The sequence below is a fragment of the Chrysemys picta genome, chromosome 4, assembly GCF_011386835.1.
Source record: "Chrysemys picta bellii isolate R12L10 chromosome 4, ASM1138683v2, whole genome shotgun sequence".
Taxonomy (NCBI): domain Eukaryota; kingdom Metazoa; phylum Chordata; order Testudines; family Emydidae; genus Chrysemys; species Chrysemys picta.
This window is the reverse complement of record NC_088794.1, coordinates 27208246-27232912: the sequence shown is the minus strand read 5'-3', so window position 1 is coordinate 27232912 and position 24667 is coordinate 27208246. Positions and strand designations below refer to the sequence as shown.

At 50.5% G+C, this 24667-nt stretch overlaps 1 protein-coding gene across 6 annotated transcripts in view; it reads right to left on the bottom strand.

Moving 5' to 3' along the window:
• The window catches only part of MYRF (myelin regulatory factor), a 114137-nt gene that overhangs the window by 50634 nt on the left and 38836 nt on the right, over positions 1–24667 (bottom strand). For 5 of the 6 annotated variants that reach the window (XM_065591832.1, XM_065591835.1, XM_065591831.1 and 2 more), the window contains exons 2-4: positions 17266–17353; positions 15798–16133; positions 12024–12085 (exon numbers count right to left, since the gene is read on the bottom strand). In XM_065591832.1, coding sequence (XP_065447904.1) covers positions 12024–12085; positions 15798–16133; positions 17266–17353 — 486 coding nt within the window. Of the gene's footprint in view, positions 1–11610; positions 11849–12023; positions 12086–15797; positions 16134–17265; positions 17354–24667 lie in introns of those variants that run through there. The other variant, XM_065591837.1, reaches the window with a different exon arrangement.

Below are 24667 nucleotides of genomic sequence, written 5' to 3'. Positions count from 1 at the left end.
GCCGGGGCCTCTCTGGACCTCTGAGAGAGCCTGGTTACAGCTGGGGAACTGAGGCACTAAGGGGCTTGCTCACGGCCCCACAGGAAGTCTGGGGCAGAGCAGGGAATTGAACCTGGGTCTCTCCAGTCCAAGGCTAGTAACGTAATCACTGGACAATCCTTCCGCAGTTCCTGTATCAGCAAGTAAAGCAACTCCCTGCTCCCTCACTGCCCCTTTATCCTGCAGCCATGAGCCACCCTGTAACCCTGGCCTGCACCACAGCTCCAACCTCTCCCTCTCCGTGCCCCACCCACATCCTCCAGTCATTGCCACCACCACCGCAGCCTCCTCTCCTAGCCATGCTGCCTCCCAGCCTGGGCTTCTCTCATTTCCACTGACGCCAATGCTTGCCATGGGAGCGACCCTCTCTGAGCTGCTGGGGAGGGGAGCCACAGGTGTGGGCTGACTGGAGAAAGACATAACACAACGACATAGCAGTCAGGTTGGGCCAGCCTAAGTGTTGGAAATCTCACCCTCAGTGGTGCAATAACAGAGAGATTTTTTTGTGTGTGCATTTAATTCACTAATATACATTTTTACACACCGAGAGGACTTTGATCCTCACATTCAAATAAACAAGGGAGATTCAAATACACACTCCTACTCCCCACTTCTATATGTAGGATCAGATATTGAAATGAAGCCACTATCTGGATTTATTTGACTGTGTTGCCATCAAAATAAATGTTTAACGAGCGGCATCTGAGAGTGTGTGCAAACTAACTGCCCCCACCACAGGCCCCGATCCAGCAACAAATTCCACACAAGCAAAACCCTGTGTCCACATGGAGCTCCTGGCAAGATCAAGGCCTTACACCTTAACCTGCAAACACTCCCTACCCAGTACACTACATGCAAACAGTCTCACTGAAGTTAATGGGATTCCTCACAGTCCAGTAGTACTTGTTTGCAGCAGCAGGCCCTTACCCTGTTAGAAAGAATAGCGTCCCTAGGCTTCAAACATTCAGCTGGACTGATCCTAAGTCAAATGCCTCCCAGTGCAATACATTAAGAAATAAGGCCCAAGGAAAGGTGGACGTTTCTAACATGAAGCCACTTTGAAGGCATCTGAGAGCAAAACAGAAGTATTGGGAACAGCTGTGAGCTGGTGAAACCCATTCTTTTTCCACACATGAATCTCTGGAGACCCCAATGCCACCCTGCAAAAAAAATTCACATGGGAGATGAGAAAAGGCATGAGACATTTTAGCCACAGGGGTCATTTTTTGGTGCCAGACAATAGTAAATATCTGGAAGAAATTAGGAATTAAGGACAGGTTTCAGAGTAGTAGCCGTGTTAGTCTGTATCCGCAAAAAGAACAGGAGTACTTGTGGCACCTTAGAGACTAACAAATTTATTTGAGCATAAGCTTTTGTGGGCTACAGCCCACTTCTTCGGATGCATAGAATGGAACATATATTGAGGAGATATATATATATACACATACAGAGAGCATGAACATGTGGGAGTTGTCTTACCAACTCTGAGAGGCCAATTAAGTGGAAAAAAAACTTTTGAAGTGATAATCAAGCTAGCCCAGTACAGACAGTTTGATAAGAAGTGTGAGAATACTTATAAGGGGAGATAGATTCAATGTTTGTAATGGCTCAGCCATTCCCAGTCCTTATTCGATCCTAAGTTGATTGTATCTAGTTTGCATATCAATTCCAGCTCAGCAGTCTCTCGTTGGAGTCTGTTTTTGAAGTTTTTCTGTTGTAAGATAGCCACCCGCAGGTCTGTCATTGAATGGCCAGACAGGTTAAAGTGTTCTCCCACTGGTTTTTGAGTATTATGATTCCTGATGTCAGATTTGTGTCCATTAATTTTTTTGCGTAGGGACTGTCCAGTTTGGCCAATGTACATGGCAGAGGGGCATTGCTGGCACATGATGGCATATATCACATTGGTAGATGTGCAGATGAATGAGCCCCTGATGGTATGGCTGATGTGATTAGGTCCTATGATGATGTCACTTGAATAGATATGTGGACAGAGTTGGCATTGGGCTTTGTTACAAGGATAGGTTCCTGGGTCAGTGTTTTTGTTCAGTGATGTGTGGTTGCTGGTGAGTATTTGCTTTAGGTTGGGGGGTTGTCTGTAAGCGAGGACAGGTCTGTCTCCCAAGATCTGTGAGAGTGAGGGATCATCTTTCAGGATAGGTTGTAGATCTTTGATGATGCGCTGGAAAGGTTTTAGTTGGGGGCTGAAGGTGACAGCTAGTGGTGTTCTGTTATTTTCTTTGTTGGGCCTGTCTTGTAGGAGGTGACTTCTGGGTACTCGTCTGGCTCTGTCAATCTGTTTTTTCACTTCAGCAGGTGGGTATTGTAGTTTTAAGAATGCTTGATAGAGATCTTGTAGGTGCTTGTCTCTGTCTGAGGGATTGGAGCAAATGCGGTTATATCTTAGAGCTTGGCTGTAGACAATGGATCATGTGGTGTGTCCTGGATGGAAGCTGGAGGCATGTAGGTAAGTGTAGCGGTCAGTAGGTTTCCGGTATAGGGTGGTATTTATGTGACTATCGCTTATTAGCACAGTAGTGTCCAAGAAATGGACTGCTTGTGTGGATTGATCTAGGCTGAAGTTGATGGTGGGATGGAAATTATTGAAATCATGGTGGAATTCCTCAAGGGCTTCTTTTCCATGGGTCCAGATGATGAAGATGTCATCAATGTAGCGCAAGTAGAATAGGGGCGTTAGGGGACGAGAGCTAAGGAAGCGTTGTTCTAAGTCAGCCATAAAAATGTTGGCATACTGTGGGGCCATGGGGGTACCCATAGCAGTGCCGCTGACTTGAAGGTATATATCGTCCCCAAATGTGAAATAATTGTGGGTGAGGACAAAGTCACAAAGTTCAGGCACCAGGTTAGCTGTGACATTATCGGGGATACTGTTCCTGATAGCTTGTAGTCCATCTTTGTGTGGAATATTGGTGTAGAGGGCTTCTATGTCCATAGTGGCCAGGATGGTGTTTTCTGGAAGATCACCGATCACTGATCGTTGGATCAGACTCCAACGAGAGAGACTGCTGAGCTGGAATTGATATGCAAACTAGATACAATCAACTTAGGATTGAATAAGGACTGGGAATGGCTGAGCCATTACAAACATTGAATCTATCTCCCCTTGTAAGTATTCTCACACTTCTTATAAAACTGTCTGTTCTGGGCTAGCTTGATTATCACTTCAAAAGTTTTTTTTCTCTTACTTAATTGGCCTCTCAAAGTTGGTAAGACAACTCCCACATGTTCATGCTCTCTGTATGTGTATATATATATCTCCTCAATATATGTTCCATTCTATGCATCCGAAGAAGTGGGCTATAGCCCACGAAAGCTTATGCTCTAATAAATTTGTTAGTCTCTAAGGTGCCACAAGTACTCTTGTCTAGGAATTAAATAAATTGTAACTGGATTTGGGTCCCAGATACGACATTTGGATCAGGGTTTTGATTGGAGCTCTCTATCCTTAACCTGAATTACTGATATGATACTAGGTAACAATAATACTTGAATATTAAGGAGCGGCACTACATACTTCAGCTTGAGGTTGAAGCAGTGTTGCCAACTCTGAATTGCAAGTCAAGTGATATTTGATGATCTTCTTAAAGCCCCAGATCCTGGCATCCTGTGATGATATGAAAGTCGCAGCTTTCATTGTAAACAAAAGGTAGGTTTCTAGTTCTTGTGGTTGCCGAGAAAAGCTTGAAAACATGAACTCCAAAGGCTCAAACACCAGAAGGGTAAATACACAGAACACAATACCAGCTGCCTACATTGATGATCTTGCTCACGGTTTCCCTGCTAATCAAGGGTTCCCCCACCACACCCCAATCATGCATCCCTCCTGAGCAACGGATATGCGAGGATACTGGAGACATGGTGAGCAGTGGCAGTAGTGTTATGTGAATGACAGGCATCACTTTATAATCGCATTTGAATATAGGGGTGCCTGTGCTTTCCCTGGACTTGGCCGTGACGGGGGCTTGAAGGAAGGTGACCCCTAGGCAGCACAAACTGTATAAAATGGAGACATTGCTCACTGGCTAGTGGAAATGACCAAATAATATGGTTAGGAACTGTCCCCATTAGCGAGGGGGCACATCCACCTTTTGTCACAGAAGTTTGCAGTTGAAAGGTATTACTGGCCCTTTGGTTGTTCCTGGATTCCCAGGTTCTTCTGTGGCAGGAAAATTGCAGCCATTTCTTAGAAGGGACCTTGCTACAATCTTCAGCACGTTGCTCACTTCCAGAACGGATTGCTGCCATGCGCTCTGCATGGGGCTACAACTGAAGACCCTCACCATCCTCTTTGCAGTACAAAGCAACCAATTTAAATAAATGATTGAAACTCTTGCCCCAGGGATACTCCTCCTCCAGAAAGATTTGAACTCCTCCATTATGAGAAGCAGAAGAAGAAACAGAGGAAGAACTAAAAGAATCAATACTGACATTAATGCAAGGTGGTCAAACTCGAGAAATGGTCTGTTAATGGCTACAAGTATATATACACAGGCAAACCTGTGTTCTGGCTTAATTCTCTTGCTTCTTCAACTGAGAAGAAAACCAAAGAATATGGTCTCCAAGTTGGTGAGGATGCTGTGCAAGGATGGAGAACAAAGTATGACCAGGAACACTCTATCATGTGCTCAGACAATGAAAATAAAACAACATGATGCTAGAACTGGTCGGATGCAAACATGGGATGTTCAGCACACTAATTAAACCTCTTTGGGAAATAAGTAACACCGAAAGCACAGAGTGGAAGTTCACACATTGTCCTGCAATTGCCAGCATCCTCACAGCTGGCTGACTGGAAATGGGGGACTGATGCCTCAGCTTCCCTATGATTCTTGGCAGAAGGCTCAGAACCCCGCAAGCCAGACTGTCAGCTGGTGGAAATCTGTGCAGTTCCTCTGACTTCAGTGGTGCGCCACCAAGTTATGCTATCTGAGGCTCTCTCCTTATGTTACATTTGCATCCAACTATAACCATTATAGTTTGTACACTGAGCAAGAGCAGGACTTAGATCAAAACATCTCATTCCGTTTGCACAAGGGATTCTACAGAGAGGCACTAGGCTCGCAAAAGCAACTCAATAAGGTTTAAGTGGAATTTGATAGAATACAGGCAGACGATACTACTGCTGCCATTCAGGAAAATCTAGCTTGATCTAAATAACGAAGAACTGAAACCACACTAGGACAAAACTGAAAAGCAAGTCCAAGAAGCTATGGAACATTTTGGATACTTAGCCAAAGTGACTGATCCCAGATACATAGGCTCATCAGGCAAGCCCAGAACAGGAAAAGGAGGCTTGAAGCATAGAGGCAGTGGGGCCTAGCAGATAGAGCACTAGAATGAGAATCAGGAGACCTGCATGCTATTCCCAGCTCAGCCATCGGCCTGTTGGGTAACCTTGGGCAACTCACTTCAGCTCTCTGTGCCTCCATTTCCCCATTTGTAAAATGGGGATAATGACACTGACCTCCTTTGTAAACCACTGTGAGATCTACCCACAAAACGGGCTAAATAAGAGCTAGGCATTATTGCTTAGTATTAGGTGATGGAACGTCATATTGAGTCCCTTCCTTTCCCTTTTAGTATTTACAGCTGAAGATCCAGATTACTCCCCTAAATCTATGTTTGCGAAGGCGGTTGCACTGCAGTTCATTGCGTCAACATGATGGGAACATGTGGATGCAAAATAATGGAATTCAGATTATTATCCATTTTGAAAAGACCTGCAAACTCCAATCCAACCAGCGCAGCCCTGCCAGAGCGTGCGTTTAGCATATTCAGATTGGTTTGGTCAAGACTTCATAATAAGCTAGGCGCTGAGAAAGCAAATGCATCGGTAAAAGCGTGTCAGGAGCTAAAGGCAGTTGGAATGGAATGGCAGGCCTACCCAGCCGGCAGATGGGGGGGGTTGGATGCTGTATTCTATTTACAGAACAGTACGCTTTCAATCTGGGCCTAGCCTGCCTTTACGTGTTGACTGCTAAACATGCTTATGAAGCAAATCACAGAGTCTGTGTTTGGTGCCTCACTTCTTCATAAAACCGCCGTGGGTTTTCCTGGGGTTTTCCAGGTGGTGAGTTGGGATTGATTTTTCTTGCATGGGGAAAAAAACAACACCACACACACAAAACCCCACACACCTGGGTTTTCCAGGTTGGAGGAAAGCACCACAAACCCTGCTTGTGGGCCCTGACCTCCTGCCTCATTACACCAATAGCAGGGCTGAGCTCAGCTGAGGCCCTCGAGCAAACAGGCCCTAGATTTCCACGTCTGAGAGAAGCTTGTCGCCCTCTCAACTCAAACTCGCTTTCTCCCCGTAAGCCAACAAAACCGGAGTCCGCTGACCCAGACGCAAGGCAAACCTTGTCTGTTTACACAGGCTTCTGCCTAACTTAGCAATAGGGTGTGTTTGGGGGAACGTAGGGTGCATTAGTCTGTGATTTCAGATCTCTCAGGGGGTACTATGCTCTTCCTGCACAAGGGCATGACTGGATCCCAGCACCCAACACTGGGACGTGGAGAAAGGGGCAGTTTGCAGGTGTTTCAAATGCAGAGAGAGGTTCCCTGCACCCCCCGCGGAGAAAAAAGAAGGAGGATATAGGCAGCAGGGACACGGCATTCCTGGCTGACCAGAAGCAGCTGGCCCCACCTACCCGCACACGGAACCTGCACAAGGCCAGCCTAAGGATTCACTCACACTGGGCTTCGGGACAGCCAGAATAGGGGATTCTTCCATGACACCAGCAGAGAAGCAAAGCGTTGGTAATCAACAGATGTGAGTGAGGCAGACGGGTACTGCCCTGCTGGGGCTTGCTCAGTGAGAAGAGCTGTAGCTGTGACACGGAAGGAGTTGCTAGCAGACCCAGTCTGTGTTATAGATCAGGGTAAGATTCGCAAGCTCATTTGATACACACCCCTTCCCCTCCCCGCAGCACTGCCCCTCCACATCTCCATGCTGCCACCGGGCACCTGAGAAGGGAATGGAGATTGCTCACAAGAGCTAGACAGGCCACTTCTGGCTAGGGGCCAGATGAGGTCCAAGCACCTCTCAACTCCTAACATTAGGGGGAAATGAGCACCAGCGGGCTCCCTGGTGGCAGAATGGAGCAAAGTCCAAGCAACTTGCAATGGGGAGAGACCAGGCCTGGGAACTGGTCAGGCCCTTTGCATGGCATTGCCTGACGAGTCCAAAACTTTCTTAAGAGGAATCAGGGAGGCCTGGCAAAATTAACTGAGCTGCCCAGCTCTCTCTTCCTTCCATGGAGAGAGAGCCTAGGGAGAGGGGAGGCTTGTGTGTCACCAAACCGGACCCTTTTCCTTCAGACGGGTTTTCATAACAGTGCAAGATTTTCTACGCATGCGATATCAGTGTGTTCCACGGAGGCTGCGCACAAGGGGTCTCTGCAGCAGCACTGGAGGGACTTGTATTGTTATAAACCAAGATGCTACCTTGTGGCTGCATCAGAGGGGTATCTGAGCATGGCCCATTTCCCTGTCACTGCCCCAGAGGGGAAGAAGAAAAAGAAAAAGAGGATGATTAGAAATGTCCTTCGGACGATCAGAGGATCACAAACTTTCCCATATTTTGGTCACTTCCTAAAAATGAGCTCCAATGGGGGACCAGGCTCCTGGTTGCCCATGTCCCAAAGCCACAGGGCTAGGATGCATGGAAAAGGGACAGTAGGCAAGAGTGAAGGGACAAGGGACACTGAATTCACTTCCATGTGATGGGTGAGATGACTGGTTACATCCCATTACACAGTGTATCTACGTGGTTTACTGCCTCTACTGGGGTGCAGGGCTTTACACTGACTAGTTCTGAATCTCCCCTTGCTGCCTTCCCCACACCTACCTGCACCTGGCTCCAATCCTGCCAGGTCACTCTGCAGCTTGCTCCTCTCCCCCTCCAATTTTGATGCCCATAGTTACTGAATTTACACCAGTGAAACCCCTGACAAAGAACAGCATGACCCAGCAGTGCAGGGACGGGCTAGGTGTTTTTCAGTCCAGTTAATTGACAAAGCCTCTGGAAACCCCAGAAGAGTCCTGGGCTGGATCAACACTTGGAGACAAGGAGATGTTTCCCGATTGTGAGAGAAGTCCATAACCCCCCTGGAAGTGCTCTGAGGAGCACAGCTTGAGAGCTATTGAGATAGCCCATTGGAACCACTCCGGTTTTTGTGGTGTGGTTAAGTCAGAAGGTCTGACACTGGCAGTGTGGGCACTAACCGGGGTAAATCAAACCACTGACAAAGCACCGGAGGGGGACTATGGAGCCAGATATGGTGTATGTGCTATTCCAGCCATATCCCAGGAGAGCAGAACCTCTGGGCTCTACTGTGGAGCTGTTAGTCCTGGAACCCATAAGAGTTCTTGATTTAGTCCTAAGTGGAGCACAGGCTCTGGTCCAAAAGGTGAATATAACCGAACCGCTTGGTAATAGTGACCGCAGTGAATTAAATTTAACCTCCTTGTAGGGGGGGGGGGGGACATAAAAAAGCCCCACCCCAGTCACATTTAACTTTAGATGGGGAACTATACAAGACTGGTGACACTAGTTAGATGAAAATTAAAAAGGGCAGTCACAAGGGTAGAATGCCTGCAAGCAGCACGTAGGCTACTTAAAAATACCATAATAGAGGCTCAGATTAAAAGTCTACTCCCAAATTTTAAAAATGGACATTAGGAGGACCAAAAGAATCCCATCATGGCTGAACAGAAGAGTAATGGTGGCAGTTACAGACGAAAAGGTTCTTTTAAGATTTGCAAGTCAAATCCCAACGAGAAAAATAGGAAGGAGCACAAATGCTGGCAAGTAAAATGTAAAAGTATAATACAGCAGACCAAGAAAGGATTTGAGAAGCAACTTGCTGAAGATGCAAAAACTAATAATAACATTTGTGTTAAGTACACCCGAAGTAGGAAGCCTGCCAGTGGGGCCACTAGATGACAAAGGTGTTAAAGGAGCACTCTGGGAAGATAAATGAATTCTTTGCACCAGTCTTCACTGGAGAGGATAGGGTGGGGGAGATTCCCCAAAAGAATAGCTGTGATGTGGGTAGCAAATCTGAAGTGCTGTCCCCAATGACAGTAGAAGAGATTTTAGAACAAATTGATAAATTAAACAGTAATTAATTGATAAATTAAACAAATGGTATTCACCTCAGAATTCTGAAGGGTCTCAAATATGAAATTGCAGAACTGTCGTATATAACCTATACTCTACAATGAAATCAGCCTCTATATCAGATGCCTAGAAAGTAGCTAATGTAATGTCAATTTTTTAAAAAGGCTCCAGAGGGGATCCCTGCAATTACAGGCCAGTGAGCCTAACTTCAGTACTGGGTAAATTGGTTGAAACGATATTAAAGAACAGAATTATCAAACACACAGGTGAATAGAACATGTTGGGGAAAAGTCAACACAAATTTTGTAAAGGGAAATCATGCCTCACCAATCTATTAGAATCCTTTGAGGGTGTAAATAAACACGTGGAGAAAGGAGATCCAGTGGATATAGTGTACTTGGATTTTCAGAAAGCTCTTGACAAGGTTCCTCACCAAAGGCTCTTAAGGAAACTAAGCAGCCAGGGGATAAGAGGGAAAGTCCTTTTATGGATCAGTAACTGGTTGAAAGATAGGAAACAAAGGATAGGAATAGTCCATTTTCACAATGAAGAGAGGTGAACAGCAGGGTCTCCCAAGGATCTGTACTGAGGATCGTGCTGTTCAACATATTCATTAAGATCTGGAAAGGGATGTGAACAGTGAAGTGGCAAAGTATGTAGACAACACAAAATTATTCAAGATAGTTAAGTCCAAAAAGAGTTTTGTTTTTTTTTGAGTTTCTGACTAAAAGAGTTTCTGACTAAAAAGAGTTACAAAGGGATCTCACAAAACTGGGTGACTGGGGAATAAAATGGCCAATGAAATTCAGTGTTGATAAGTGCAAAATAATGCACACTGGAAAAACATAATCCCAACTATAAATATACAGTGATAGATTCTAAATTAGTTGTTACCACCCAAGAAAAAGATCTTGGAGTCACCATGGATATTTCTCTGAAAACTTCTGCTCATTGCTCAACAGTAGTGAAAAAACCCTAACAATATGTTAGGAACCATTAGGAAAGGGATAGAAAATAAAAAATAAAATATCATGATATAAATCCATGGTGTGTCTACACCTTAAATACTGTGTCCAGTTCTGGTTCTGGAAAAGGTTCTGAAAAGGTCAACAAAGATTATCAAGGGTATGGAACAGCTTCCATATGAAGAGAGACTAAAAAGAATTAGGGCTGTTCATCTTAGAAAAGAGATGACTGAGGGGGATACAATAGAGGTCTGTAAAATCATGAATGGTGTGGAAAAAATGAATAGAGAAGTGTTATTTACTCTTTCACACAATACAAAAACTAGGGGTCACCCAATGAAATTAACAGGCAGCAGGTTTAACGCAAACAAGAGGAAGTACTTTTTCCACATGACCCACAACAAGCCTGTGGAATTTGTTGCCAGTGGATGTTGTGATAGCCAAAAGTATAACTGGTTCAAAAAAGAACTATATAAATTCATGGAGGATAAGACCACCAATGGCTATTAGCCAAAATAGTGAGAGATACAACCCCATGCTCAAGGCAACCCTAAGCCTCTGACTAACAGAAGCCGGGCGTGTAAGACAGGGGTGGATCACTACCCTCTTCTGTATCCCCGTGAAGCTCTGGTATGGGCCACAGTCAGAGACAGGACACCGGGGAAGATGGAACCTGGCGTGATTCAGTATGGCAGCCCTTATGTTATCTTCTGCGTCTCAAGGGAACAGTTCTCTCTGTTTTTCAGATGCTTCTAACCCTGTAGCAGGGAAAGAGGCCACGTCAATTACTGAAACATGCACCAAAACCAGCCCCCACAGTCTCACTGAGGACCCAGCCTCTGCCAAATCCAGGGCAAAACGAGGTTGAAGGGTTTGATTCCTCTCTTACGAAAAGGGAGCCTATCGAGACGGGTTCTCCGTAGCCGCCTCTTCTTATGTTCTCTTGAGGCGAAGGTGCTGCTGCTCTGGCAGTGAGGGAAATCTGCCCTCCCTGCGGTGAGTAGCCCGGCCTCTTTGTTATATTTAAGGAAGGGCCAGGAGGAATTCCAGGGATTTTTTTAGTAAGATAAACAGAACTCTTGACCTCTTCCATAGAGAAAAGAGAAGGAGCCGTTCCCAGCATGGACTGGGTTGGAGCCTGGAAAAAGAGTGCAACTGTGGGGAGGCGGGGAAGCTGGCATGCTCCCTTCCCCTCCCACCATCTCACCCACCCAGCCAGTGCTGCCATCAAGGCATGGGGAGCGTCGCCATTGGGACCAAACAACATCCACCCACTTCCCTCAGCCCGCACCAAGCCAAGTGGGGCAGAATGGCCCTGACCCCGCCTTCCGGGGGAAAACAATCATCTCTGGGAGGGGCCCCGAGTTCCCCCCGCCCTATGCAGAAGGGAAGCAGAGAGGTGCCCCCCCTTGGACCAGAGGAGCTCGTTGGACGGCAGGAAAAGGCTCAGCAAGAACTTACCACTAAACAGCGAGTTCATTAGTGTTTCCACAAGTTGGGCTTCATTTCCAGGAGGCGCGCGCACCCTCGCTCTGTTTTACACCCCCACCATGGACACCAGCAATCGGAGGCTCGCAGACTCCATTTCACACCCTGCCTGGGTACGAGGCTCTCTCTTCCGCGCTGTGTGTGTGTGGATCCGCACTTCCTCCCCCTCTCCCATTCCCTCTCACTCCCCCCCTTTCAAAGACTAGCCGGAGAACAATAGGTGAAAGTCTAGGAATATTTACTAACTGATAATCTCTCCACGTATTGCAGCCGTCTGTTTTTCCCGTCTGATAAAGATTTCAGAGCCAACCACTTTCGTAAAACAAAGAGGGGGGAGGCTGGGAGGTTTGGGCTTTTTTTTTTTTTTTTTTTTTTTAAGCACTTACCATTCACCTGCTGGGGGGAGTAGGCTTCTGATCCAGAGTCCGGGGGAGAGTCGGGTAAAGTGCTGGAGAGCAATGGAGAAAGAGAAGAGAAGGTCACTGCAAACCAGCTTCCAGCAAAACCAAGCCTTTCAGTTTGCTCACTGTGACTTCCACACTCCAGGATAAAACCCATTCAAACGGCACCACGGCTAACCCCACTGCCCACAGACACTCCTGCTGGCAGAGGCTGGCACCAGAGCCCACACCCAGCTCTCCTGCCCCATCCTTACAGCACTCCCTACTACCAGCAGAAACTGGGACTGAAATAGCCGTGAGCTGCCCTGCAGTCAGCGCTTCTGCCCCGGCTCCCTACAGCCAAAGCTCCCAGCTAGCCCCTCCACACACCATTACCTACGTCGCCTCAGGCTGGGACTGGAGTAGCTGAAAGCCGTGCATAGCCAGAGCCTCTGCACCATTCCCTGCTGCATCTCTCGCTGGGCCCAGAACTCCCCGACAGCCAGGGCCTGAGAACATTTGCTACAGTGCCTCCTGCTGGAAGAGGCTGGCACTGCAGCAGCTGTCAGCACCCCTGCACAGTACCTCCTTTGATTGTATGTATAGGCATTTCATTTCACAGCCATTTTGTTCACCTGCTAATCAGAGTCTTCTCTTTGCAGCTCATGGACAGTTAAAAGAAGCCAAACAGAAATGTATCTGTTCCCCAGAAAAAGATCATTGGTTTCACCCTGAATAAATAGGGGAGCCTGGCTCTGTTCCGGGATCTGATGCATGAAAGCGAAGGCTGTGAGGCTGAGGGCCAGATTCAGCTTTCACTCACACCTGGGGAAATCCGGAGCAGCACCCACAGAGGTCAATGGAGTTCCTCTGGATTTACACCAGCAGCACCAAGAGCAGAATCTGGCCCTAGCTCTGCAAAAGGGAACCAAATATGAATAGGAAACTCTATTGGCCTCACCAAACGCACCATGTCCGGGGATAAAAGGATTGACAAGGAACTTCCTGTGTTCTATGGGGCAGTTGGGCAGCAGGGGAGTGATCTGTTGAGTTATCCTCTATTTATTTTGCCTTGTACCATGAGGCTAAACACAGGCTCCCTGCACACGGACACGTCAGTCATTTAAAAACCACACACCGAAAAATCCAGTTTGATCCAACTTTAGCTTTCCAGGACTCCCAGCTCTTCATGAAAAGCTAAACGGCTCCTCCCCAGTTACCCTCAGAGACAGCCTGGGAAAATAGACATGCCATGTTGCGTGCCCGACAGGTCAAAAGACTTGGTCTCCATCAGGAGTAAGTTCCAGAGAACGTCCTGCCCCTGGATAAACAAATCTAGCTCCAGAGTCCCAGCTGATCTTAACGGCCCAGGTGCCAATATGCAGGCTTGGGGTGGGGGGAGCAGACACGAGCGGGCTCAGGATATGTTGACACTACAGGGACTAACACCAGCATAACCCCGTAGTGTAGTGATGGAAGGGATTTTTCTGTCACTATAGGAACACCGCCTCCCGGAACTACGGTCGCCACCTCAACAGAAGAATTCTTCCCTGCATCCACGCCGAGGGTTAGGTCGGCATAGCTCCAATGTATAGATTTTTCACACCCGTGACGGACGCAGCTACGTCCAGACCAAGCTTAATGTGCCTTTGGGTGGGGGGAAGGGCAAGAATATTGCAATGAGATAACGGAAACCAAACCAGAGTTGTTGCAAAGTCATCTCAGGACCCAATTCAGCTACTTTCTTGTGCCTTTTGTCACAACGATCCCCCCAAGGCCAGGGGACTAGGTAGGGTACGGAGCCCTTCACCTCTAGGACACTGACTCCACTGGGGCCCCAACTCGGGGACTGGGAGAAAGACTCTCAAGCCTCCAGTGTGACCAAAGCTGAGGTTATTAGGGACCCAAAGTCGTCACCCTCCAACTGCCATTCAATGGGCTGGAGTCCCAGCCCCTGGCGGGCAGGTATCCCCATCGCACAAGCCATGGCCACCGTTGGCTCTATGAGCCTGGTTGGCCATCTCAGCCAAGGGCAAGGACAGAACGGGTCCTTACTAGACTAAACAACTGGAAACCTTCTGCAGGATGGACCCTAACATGACTGAGAGCCCCTAGGAATGGCTCCTGTCCAGCTGTTTGCCTCATGGGAAAACTCTGTGTCCTCCCCCAGACTGGGAATCCAACGGCAATGGACACAATCGGTGATTTTCTCTACCCCGCCTCTTTCATGAGAATCTTTCCAAGTCCCTCCAATGGGCCAAATCCAACCCAATGGCCTCAGTGGAATTACATCAAGGTTGAATTTGGCCCCGTGAATTCAGAGCCTTCCCAACTCCTGGAATCATGATGATGTTCTCCTTATTGGCATCACTAGATGGCGCGAGGCAGAGGAGAACATGAGATTCACAGACATGCACAAAACCTGGACTCCATCCTGGCCTGGGCCTCCGCACCCATCACCCACCAATTCCAAAGAGGAAGGAGATGGCTGCAAATGTAACACAGCGAGGCTATGCGCCACATGAGACAGAGGTGCTAAGTGGAGGGATGGGAGACTCCAGGATGGGTCAGGCACTGGCGCAGGTCATGTGTGTGTGTGGGGGGGTGATGCCAGACTGCTGGGTGGCCACGCTGAGAGAGGGATGTGGCACTATTGATTTCCATCGCCGTCTTACTGACTCCTCTGGAGTCTTCCTCTGCCAGCAGTGAGGAAAGGATCTCCCCAGCAGCACCCTTGAAAGAGTCAGGGGAAGGGAGAAGCTGGGGTGCTCCTCCCAGCAGGGGGCTAGGGACTAACAGCTACCAGGAATGAAATGTATGAACTAGCATGTGTGGGGAGCTATTTCTCTCACCTCTGGGAGCTATGGCACATTCTACCCACGGAGAGAATTGTCTCCATCTATGTCTCACTCTCTGGGGCAATCCCCACCCTGCCCACCAAGACAGCCTCGGCCCCATTCCCGCCCAGCATGGCACAGCAGTCCTCTCTCTACCAACGGCTGCGCGCTCCTGCTCACCCAGCAGAGCAATCGCTGGCCTGGCATTGCCACGCTTCCCTCTGATCCCAGCCTGCCATGGCAGGCCCATCTCTGCCCACTGAGGTAGACACCTGCCCAGAAAGCAGGAATCGCAGCATCTCCCTGGGTGCACTTTCTCCTCCTGGGGCTACATGTTCAGTCCACCAGAGATACAGAAACTCAGTCCTCCCACTCTTTGCAGGGGGTGAGCCTAGAGTACACTGCAAGTGGGTGCAAATTCAGCCCAGGGTCTATCTCCTTCCTACACAGAGTGAGAGATATCAAATACCAGCCCAAGGTATTTGGGACACCAGACTCCATATCTTTTTGTCTGAGTTAGCTACCACCTTTCACCTGGGATAGCCCCAGGGAGATCCTGGAATGAGGATTTTCTCAATCTGGAATGGATTCCAAATATGCCTCTGTTCCTGCCTAAGATACTAAAAGATTTTCCCATCATTCACTCACAGAGCCTTCTGCTCTGTGTTCCATGAATCTCTTTGGCCCCCGCTGGCCCTGGCTTTAATGCCATCTGCTCTCATATGGGACGTTACTATTCCACCTAGCTCAATGCACGTCACTGGCACGAAGGCCACAGCCAACGCTCTCAAACTCCAGCACCAATAACTAAGCACCTGAATCAATGTTTAGGCACCCGAAGGTTTGTGGGACAAACACAGCAGGCCTCAGAGTTCCTAATGTATAATCACCTCCAGGTGAAGAAACTCTTTTTACTCCTCCTCCCTGCTTCAGCCACACTTACCCAGGTGCATAGGAGGCCTTGGGCTCCGATTTGATTGGAGGGACCACGTTATTCAGGCAGTGGCCACTGAGGTACCCCTTGGGCACCACCATGCCATTGTTGTTATTGCAGTTGAGGTGAGCACTGTAGCTGGGTCCACAGGGGTTGGCCAAAAGAGGAACATGACGGACCGGGCCTTGGCTGCCTGGGGGACAGAGATGGAGGGCACCACTGGAAGCTGGGTTGGTCACATGAGCGACGCTGGAGATGGAGCTGGCAACAGGAGCACTGACAGAGGCAGAGCCGGAAGGCTGGGTGTGTGCGTAGCTGGCTGAGGCAGGGATGTCTGGGAAGCAGCTGTGGGAGAGAAGTTGAGAACCTCAGCAGTATACACATATTGCACCTTTCGTCGGCCACGCAGCCCTTCTGCCCCCACCCACACACCCACCACTGGGAAGGAGGCACCGCAACCCGACAGCACCAGCAAAACTGCACCCCGGGGCTCAGGCGGGGAGCGGAAGGAGGGTGAGTATCTAGCTGCTACCGGTGGGGGAATGGAGGGAGGTGGAATGTAATCTCCCAGGACAGAGGATACTAACCTAATGTTGCTCATGGATCTTTAAAGGCTAGAACTGCCCATTACCTCAGTTCTTCGACTTCTGGGGAAAGTGGCCACTCCAGCAGCTCACTTCCCGTTTGCCCCATGCTGTGGCATTGATTCAGGCCCCATTACACCACTCAGGTCTTCCTCTGAGGGCTCCCAGGCAAAGACTGACCAAACCCAACCCTGCTTACTTTGCCAGATGTGCTGAGAAGCTCCACTCAGCCCAGTGTAACAAACACCGGCTGGGAACAGGACAGTACCTCCCATCCCAACAGGTCAGTGCCCCACTGCCAGCACCAACAGGGACTACAGCCTCCCGCCTGTGGTGAGTGCCCATTTTCTCCCCGGTGAAGTCAGTGCACCCCAGCGTGGTGTGGAGAGCCAGGTCCACTGCTGGTCCCAGGGAGACATTTCCCTTCCGCACACACTCATTCCTGGGGATCTCTCTCCCCAGAATGCCAGTGCATTTCGCTCCCAGCATGATGCCCTAGTAGCTATTCCTAGCAGCACAGGGGAGCGTGGGCCAAAATGCATTCATTTGATGTTCCTCTGTGCCATTTTTAGTCCTGTCCAAAGGTAGCAGGGGGTGCGCCAAGGACGGGAATTAAAGGATTCTTTACTGATCCTACCTGGGAGGAAGGAAACTAGAAAGGGGTTTGGAGAACAGAGGAGGGATTGAAAATGACGATGGTAGCACAGAGCGACAGATGGGAGATCTGACAGAGGCAGAGAGCAGGGATAAAAGGGGGCAGGGAAGCTATTTACAAACAAGGCATTGCACCCCTGGAAAGGAGAAAATTCAACTTCTCCCTGGGAAAACGGTCACTAGCTCTGCCCCCGCTGGCAGCCCCCCACCACCGGGCCGCGCACGAGGCAGGGACTTACATATCTGGTGAGTCTTCCTTGCTGATGTACTCTTCCAGAATGCTGGTGTCGATGTTGGAAGGTTCCAGAGCTCCATTAATGTCGTGGCCTGCAGAAAAGAGAAGGAATGGAAGGGGCGAGAGCCATTAGAAAACCAGACAAGTCAGGCTCCCTTTCCTGAGAGATCAGAGAGCGACTTACAGCTCCTCCTACAGCCCCAGGGCCCTTCAGCGCAGGAGGATAAAGGGACTGAGCTGAGGGCCAAACCCACTGATCCTTGCGCAATCAGATCATGCTCTTTTAGAGAGACCACCTCAGTGTTCACCCGCACCCCTGCCAACCCACGAGCTGGGAACACGGACGCCATGGGGGCAACAGTGCGAGTGCTGACAAGGCAGAGTTATTAGAAAGTCTGCGGGACACAGGGAGTACTCGATGTTAAATTGTGCCGACTGCAGAGCCCTGCTGGGCTGGGCCTGGTTGCTTGGGCTGTTGGACTCCTCTGCACAGAGCCTCCTGAGAAATGTGGATGACAGCGCCTGGCAGTAGCATAGGCCTTGTTAGCGTGAGCTGCAGGAGCCACTGGCTTTGATTGGGCCACCTGCCCTGGCGGAAAAGCTGCTTGGTGTGGGCTGCAGGAGCCCGTGGCTAGGCCTGAGGCCTCAGGAGCCCATGGCTAGTGCCGAGCAGCAGGGCCGCGCTGTGTGGGCTCTGTGGGTGGATTCGGGAGTCTGGTTTCATTCCCTCCCCATTGGACCCTTGCCTTGGTTTCGCAGAACATGCTGAAATCGCTCATGCTGCTGCCAGCTTTGGAACAGATCTCAGCTCCCCTCATGCACCCGCCTCCCACTCCTGCGAGGGCAGCACTAGACTTTCTTCCCCTTTCTCCTACAGGTCCCTCCTCCTCCTCCTCCCGTGCTGTGGAAGCCAGGCTGGGGTTCATCGAGAGAAAGTGCTTTCTTTATCTGCCTCGCTGGAGTAGGAGTGTGCAGCCTGCTGGGGCCTATGCCAACCCCAAGTGCCAAAGACACTGCCAAGAAAGGGGAAGAGCAGCCCCAGCCCCGTCCCCAGAGCTTGGCTAACAAAGACGGCCCTTCCACAACGGCCCGATCCCTTCAGCCAGAGGCGATGTGTCACTTGCCCAGCAGACGCGCACACACACACATACCATCAAAGGACCACCGCCCCCTCCAAGCCACACTGTGGGGAAAGGTTAGCCAATGAACCGCAAACGTGAAAAAGAGGGGCTTCAGCCGGCGTCCAGCCAATCAGATCTTTCCCCTGTGAAAATCCCTTTCATACCAAGACAAGCAAATCGGCAGAAATAAATCCAGCTAGGAATTTTGCCAAGCGAACGGGGGTGGGGTGGGGGAATCTTTTCCTTGGTAACCCAGGCCGGAGAGAAAAGCCTGGGTCGGGATTCCATTGTAAAACACCTAACCCTTTGTGTACCACACACCTCAACAGCAGGTCACGGGGAAGGGTGGCTCGCTGCTACGAAAGAAAGCATCCAGCTTAACACACACCTCAATAGAGCCTGGAGTCCCCAGCCCCTCCAGTGTCCAGGCCGGGATCCCACAGAAAAGCAACAGGCAGGACAAGTGTGCAACTTGGGTTGCCGAGACACACAGACACTTCCACACTACGGTCCCAGAGAGAAGGACCGTAGGGTGCAGGAGCGTCGGGCTGGCTCCCCAGCCATGGCCTGAGGATCTGCCTCCTCGTCAGAGAAGCTTGCTTAGATACGGGCATCATGCGGGTTGGAATGTTTCCTGGCTCAGGTGCCCTTCGGACTGACAGCGTCGGCTGGACCAGGATCAGCGCAGGCAGGGGCTGGAATGCTTCCCCTAGCTGCTGTGCTGCTGCTTCTCCACCTGACCCACAGCAACCCTCCCCCCTTCTCGATGCTCTCCTCCTGAGTGCTCCCTGACACAGCTCTGGGCCTGTCCAGCAGCACCCCTGCCCCCCAATGCTTGCTAATGCTCCTCAGTCCTGACCTGGCACGCCCCAGCTATTCCAGCCCTGCCCAGCCAAGGTTTGCTAATGTTCTCAAGCCATGACTCTCAGCTCCCCTACTATTCCAGTGCCAGTTCTCTCTTGGGTAAAGACTTTCAGTCATGCTACATCATGGGCTGATGTGGACATATGCCCACTAGGGAACCACTCAGAGAGCCCAAGTCACTTGCCACACGATCCAGCATTTGAATCCAGATCTCCAGAAGTGAAGAGCCAGTGCACTAGTCCCTCTCCTCTCCCACAGGCTACCAAGCTTCCCTGAGGAGAGCTCTCCAGGTTGCTGGTTTCAGAAGACCCCGTCCCAGGGTCAAAGCTCTAACAAGCTCTGCATGGATGGACAGAATTCCTGGTGGACACAGGCTCACATACATCCCTCGGGGATAGACTGTGGCCATTCCACAGACTAACCTCCCCAGCCTGGCTGCTCTCTCAGCTCACACCCTCCTAGCCACCTTGCCTGAAAGGTCACCTTCGCGAAAATTCAATCGAGACCCAAGCAAAGGGTGCGATAAGCACCCTGGCGCGGAAGGTGCGTCAGCTGAACTGCTCTGGAGCTACAACAGAATTGATAACAGCCACAATGGGGGGGACCGGCTGCGGGGTGGGAGGGGCAGTTCTTTACCTACTTAAAATAAATCCAATGAAGGACTTTTCTCAACAAGAGGCTGGAGGCCCTTGAGCCTTCTGCAAAGGGACTGAGAGTAGCCGGGCTCCATGCGGTGACATTCCCTGTCCCTGGCTGACTGCTGTCCCAGTTCTTTGCCAGTCCCCATCTCCCCCTGTTTCTGATCTGTCCTGGTCACCACTAAGAATCTCTTCCCCTGAGTCTTCAACCCTTTTTCTGGTCCTCTGAGCACCCGTTTGTCTCTGTGGGGCAGAAAATATCTCTGGAATGTCTGCAGCTGAGCACGAGCTCTTAAGAGCATCTCATTGCCTGAAAACTTCTGTTCAGTAGGGACTGTTACCAAAAGCCAGCTTAGGTGATTAATCAAAAGCTAATACCTCTCTTTAGAGTCACGAGCGCCTAACGACATTAACAATGCCCCTCCTCCCCTTGCAACGGGGGATTAACAGGGAGTAGGAAGCCACAGAAAATGGACCAATGAAGCTGAACACCCCAAAGGCTCCACAGGAAACAGAACTCATCTCGAAGTCCCAATCAAAGGGAGATGGAACAGAGGGCAGCAGTGACCAGCAGCCAATGAGCTCATATTTCCTTTGCTCAAAAGAAAAGTGCTAACTCGAACAGACAGCACCCACCACCATCCATAACTCTGCCTAATGCACCCAGGCTCCATAACCCACTCGAGTCCCCCGCCATCCAGAGCCCTGCCGAAAGCATGCCACGGTCTATCACCCGCTCCAGAGTCCCCCATCGTCCATTACTTCACAGGCTGTATCACAAGACCTACAGCCTCTCCCAGAGTCTCCAAAACTCAGTGAGCCAAATTCTGCCTTCGGTCACCATGCAGTGAACCCACAGTAACTCTGTTGACCTCAGCGGAGTTGCTTTGTGCCACGCATTGTAACTAAAAGCAGAATTTAACTCATCCCAGAGCCATTTCAAGAGCCTTCCAGTTCCAAAACCTTCTGGGATGCCCACCCTTCCATAACCCTTTGCAGTCACGCCTGGCCCCTGCTGCAAAAACACGTCAAGAGGCTCCCTGGCCCTCACCATGTTAAGGTGGGTCATGCTCTGTCCCCAGAATCACCTTTCCCTCCATAATCATTGGTCCTGCTTCCCTTTACTCCATAACCCTTCCCAAAGCCTCCCTCCATGCTCCGGAATACCCCTGGAGGCTCCTTTGGAGTCTCTCTCCCACCAGTTCCCTCCCAAGGGGCTGTGGGAAAGCGTGGGGAGCCACGCAGGTAAAGCTTGTTTGGGAAGGACAGGATGGCATCCGCTCCTCACCAAAGGAGTCAGGAGCTGGGAAAGCAGAGGCCCCCCGTACGTGGGAGAATGTCAGGAATCCCACTGTTTGGACTGGTTTTCTCTGCCTTCCCCAGACTTCCCAACTCAATCAGCCTCTGAACAGAGCCAGCAGCACCCCGCCCACCTCCTTTGTGTTTTTCGTTTGTGGCTCATCTCTGCTCTTGTCCCACTAGACTCCCAGGCACCCGATCAGCAAGCCACGAACTCCTGCTTGTGCCACCCCACCCTGCGGCATGCTCCTGTGCTCAGCACATCTCGCTCGGAAGGGATCCGGGAATCCTCACATTTGCTCAGCTCCCCGTTTCCTGTGTGCAATGCGTGCCTGAGGACTGCAGTGTTTTGCAGCTATCTGAAAGGGTTAACTGCGCCCTTCCCCTTCCAGTCACTGTATTTACGGGTCTTAGAGATTAAAACCAGAATTCACCTCGAGTGATAGGCTGATAAGTTTATGGTATTTCTATTTATAACAATCCCTCCCCCGTCTATACTTGCTCTGCTGCCTGTCTTCTAATCACCCATAATCCTCCCTGGGTCACAAAAGGGGTGGGAGGTAGGGAGAGCAACTGACAGAGAGCTGCATCCTGGGATCCCTTAACGAGAACCAGATGTGAGAACCTGGAGAGGATGACAAGGTCAACCATTTTAATGGGCTGCTGAACTTCAGCGAGGGGAATAAGTGAGTGCAAGCAAAGAAGCTCTTAAGAGGCAGGAACGAGGGGCGGGAGTTGCAAAGAGATGACGCCAAGCCAGCCAACAGGTCTGTAGGCTTCCCCAGGGCAATGCTGCCACATGCCAGCTCGGGCCGAATTCCACTCTTGGTTACTCTGCATCAGCGGAGATTGCTCTGCTGTATCTGAGAGCAGAACATGGCCTTTGGCCACTTGAGGTCATATCACAGAGCTGTGGAAACCGAGGAGCAGAGAACCAGTTTGGGTAGAGTAAAAACTGACCCAACCCTCTGTCCAAACCCAGAGCCGGCCCCTGAACAAACCTTCCTGCAGCTTCCAAAGCATTTTTCAATTTCCTTCCCCACACATCCCAGCAGGTTTGGTTTTCACCATCTCTGCCCAACCTGCTTCCCAGAGCAGAAGTGCTGGAAAGGCACAAGGAAGAGCTCAGGATTTTCAGACTCCTCTTGGATCTGAATGTTGGGGGGTTTCTCTGATCCCCTCAGCCTCTGAGGTACACCCATTGCTAGGCCACATCACCAGCCGCAGGGATGGCCACACATTCACTTTCAACATCCTAGAGGGAGATTTTCAGAGGCGGTGGGGAGGGAGAGAGGGGCTAGGTGTCCACCTGCCATTTGTGCCTTTGAAGATGTTCCCCATATTGAGTTGGAGCAAGCAATGCTCTGGCTCTTACGATAGGCATTCCTGGGCGTACGAGACAGGGAAGCTAGGAGAGGCAGCCATGACTAGTGGTCAGAGTAGGGACAGGGAAGCAGAACATCTGACTTCTATTCCTGGATCTGCCACTGTCTCCCTGTGGGAACTTGGGTGAGTCACATGAACTCTCTGTGCCTCTGTTTCTCCACCTGAAAACTGGAAAGAATGACTAGCTCCCGGTTCACAGGACATTAATACCAGGTTTGCAGGCCATGCGCTCATCCATTCATTAAAGTTTGTAACGGGATTGGAGATTTTGGTTTGAAAGGAAAAGTCTGATTATTTTTCATGCCCGTTTAACCCATATGACAAGAGCCTTCCCAAGAGCGAGGATGCCTGGACATCAGCGATTCAGTCCTTTGCTGAGAGCGCTTAATGGCTGCATGGTACATATGGCAAAGCGCTACAAAGCCAAGGGCCCTCAGCACAGACCATCTAGCATGCCTCACATGTAAAGCACAGCTAGTCACTCACCACAGCCCCCTTTGGGGTATCTGAGTGCTATTCTCCTCACTGTACAGATGGGGGAACTGAGGCACAAAGCACTCCGGTGACTTTACCAAGGCCACACAGGGAGTCATTGGCAGAGTACCATGCTGGAGCTGTGGTGAGGCAGCAGCCAGCACAGCAGGTCTGAAGAACCTCCCAGTCCTGAACTCACCCTTTTAGACTGCATTTCTGTAGGCGGGTGTCAGAGCAGCCCTGGCCAGCAAGCGCTATATACCCATACATGGCTGTCGCTGTGACACCGTTGTGTGCATCAGCTCCCCTTATCTGGCGCAGCGGGCACTGTGCTTCCTTAACATGGTGGTGCAGTGACTCTAGGCTGGGGGCTGTCCTGCATGCAGGTTGGCCTTCTAACTAACTCCTCCGTGGTGTTTGGAGGGGCCCCTACCCCGTAAGGTCAAGGCTCTCACTACTGGTATCACAGTTGTGTTCCCTCGAGGTGGCATCAAACCACAGGGACTGCCCCGTGCGTGCCATTGCCAGCGGGTGTCCGTGAACACACACAATGGGTTGTGAAATCAGCGCACTGGGCTGCAGCATCGGCACATTCCCAGCACCTCGCTCTGCTCGCAGCCCCCTGCTGTGTTTATACTTCCCTCCCTGCGGATTGGCTAGGGGCCTGGCCAGGAGTCTGAAGAAGCTACCAGAGAGATTTCTAACCAAACATTGCCTAAGCCTGGGGAGCGGGGGGGCCAGCAGCTACGCTCCAGCTCCTCTTCCTCATCACCTGCAGCCCTGGCCCTTCCAGCCACACTAGAGCCCCAGTGGGCCCAATTATTACAGCAAAGGCCTGTCCCATGTGCAGCCCCTCCCCGAGGGACGTGAGAAATACATGTGTTTGAGCAGCACCAATACCCCGCTCCCTCAAATTCATCCCCACCCACGAGTGAGATGGGACACACAGGGATCAAAGGCAGCATCGGCACCCAATGTGGCTCCACCCACCAGTGACACAGGACACCCAGGGAGTCAGGGGCAGCACCGATGCCCTGTTCCCCAGGGGGCGTCTGTGACTCTGTTCCCCCGGGGATATGAGACATGTGGGGTTCAGAAGGGGGCTCTACTGGCAAGCTCAGGAGTCCAAGCCAGCTGAGGGAATAGACAGCACCTTGCTTAAAGAATAAAATAGGAGTGGTTTTTCTAGGGACAGAAGTTTCCAACACACACACACACACTCTCTCTCTCTCTCTCCCCCCACCCCCTGGGATGCTAGAGGATCCAACCCTTGTCCCAGGAGCTTTGGGGGGGTTGATCACGGCCGCCTGCCCTCCCTCCCAGCCACAGCCCATGCCTCCCCCCCACACCTCCCCGAGATATGCAGCCCAGCATTCCTCGTTAATTATGCCCTTTATTACCTGACTGTAACATTAACCAGTCACTCCCAGGAGAGGTGACTCCTGTAACCGGAGCAAGAGGCAAAGCTGAACCCCTCCTTCCCCGAATGCTTCAGAGACCACCCCAGAGCAAGACCCCCTCTGCCCTAGATCCTGGAAGAAGCCCCACTGTTACACACACACACACACACACACCCCATCGGTACAGGAGGGCAGCCCAGCTGAGCGATAATATGACTCACCCA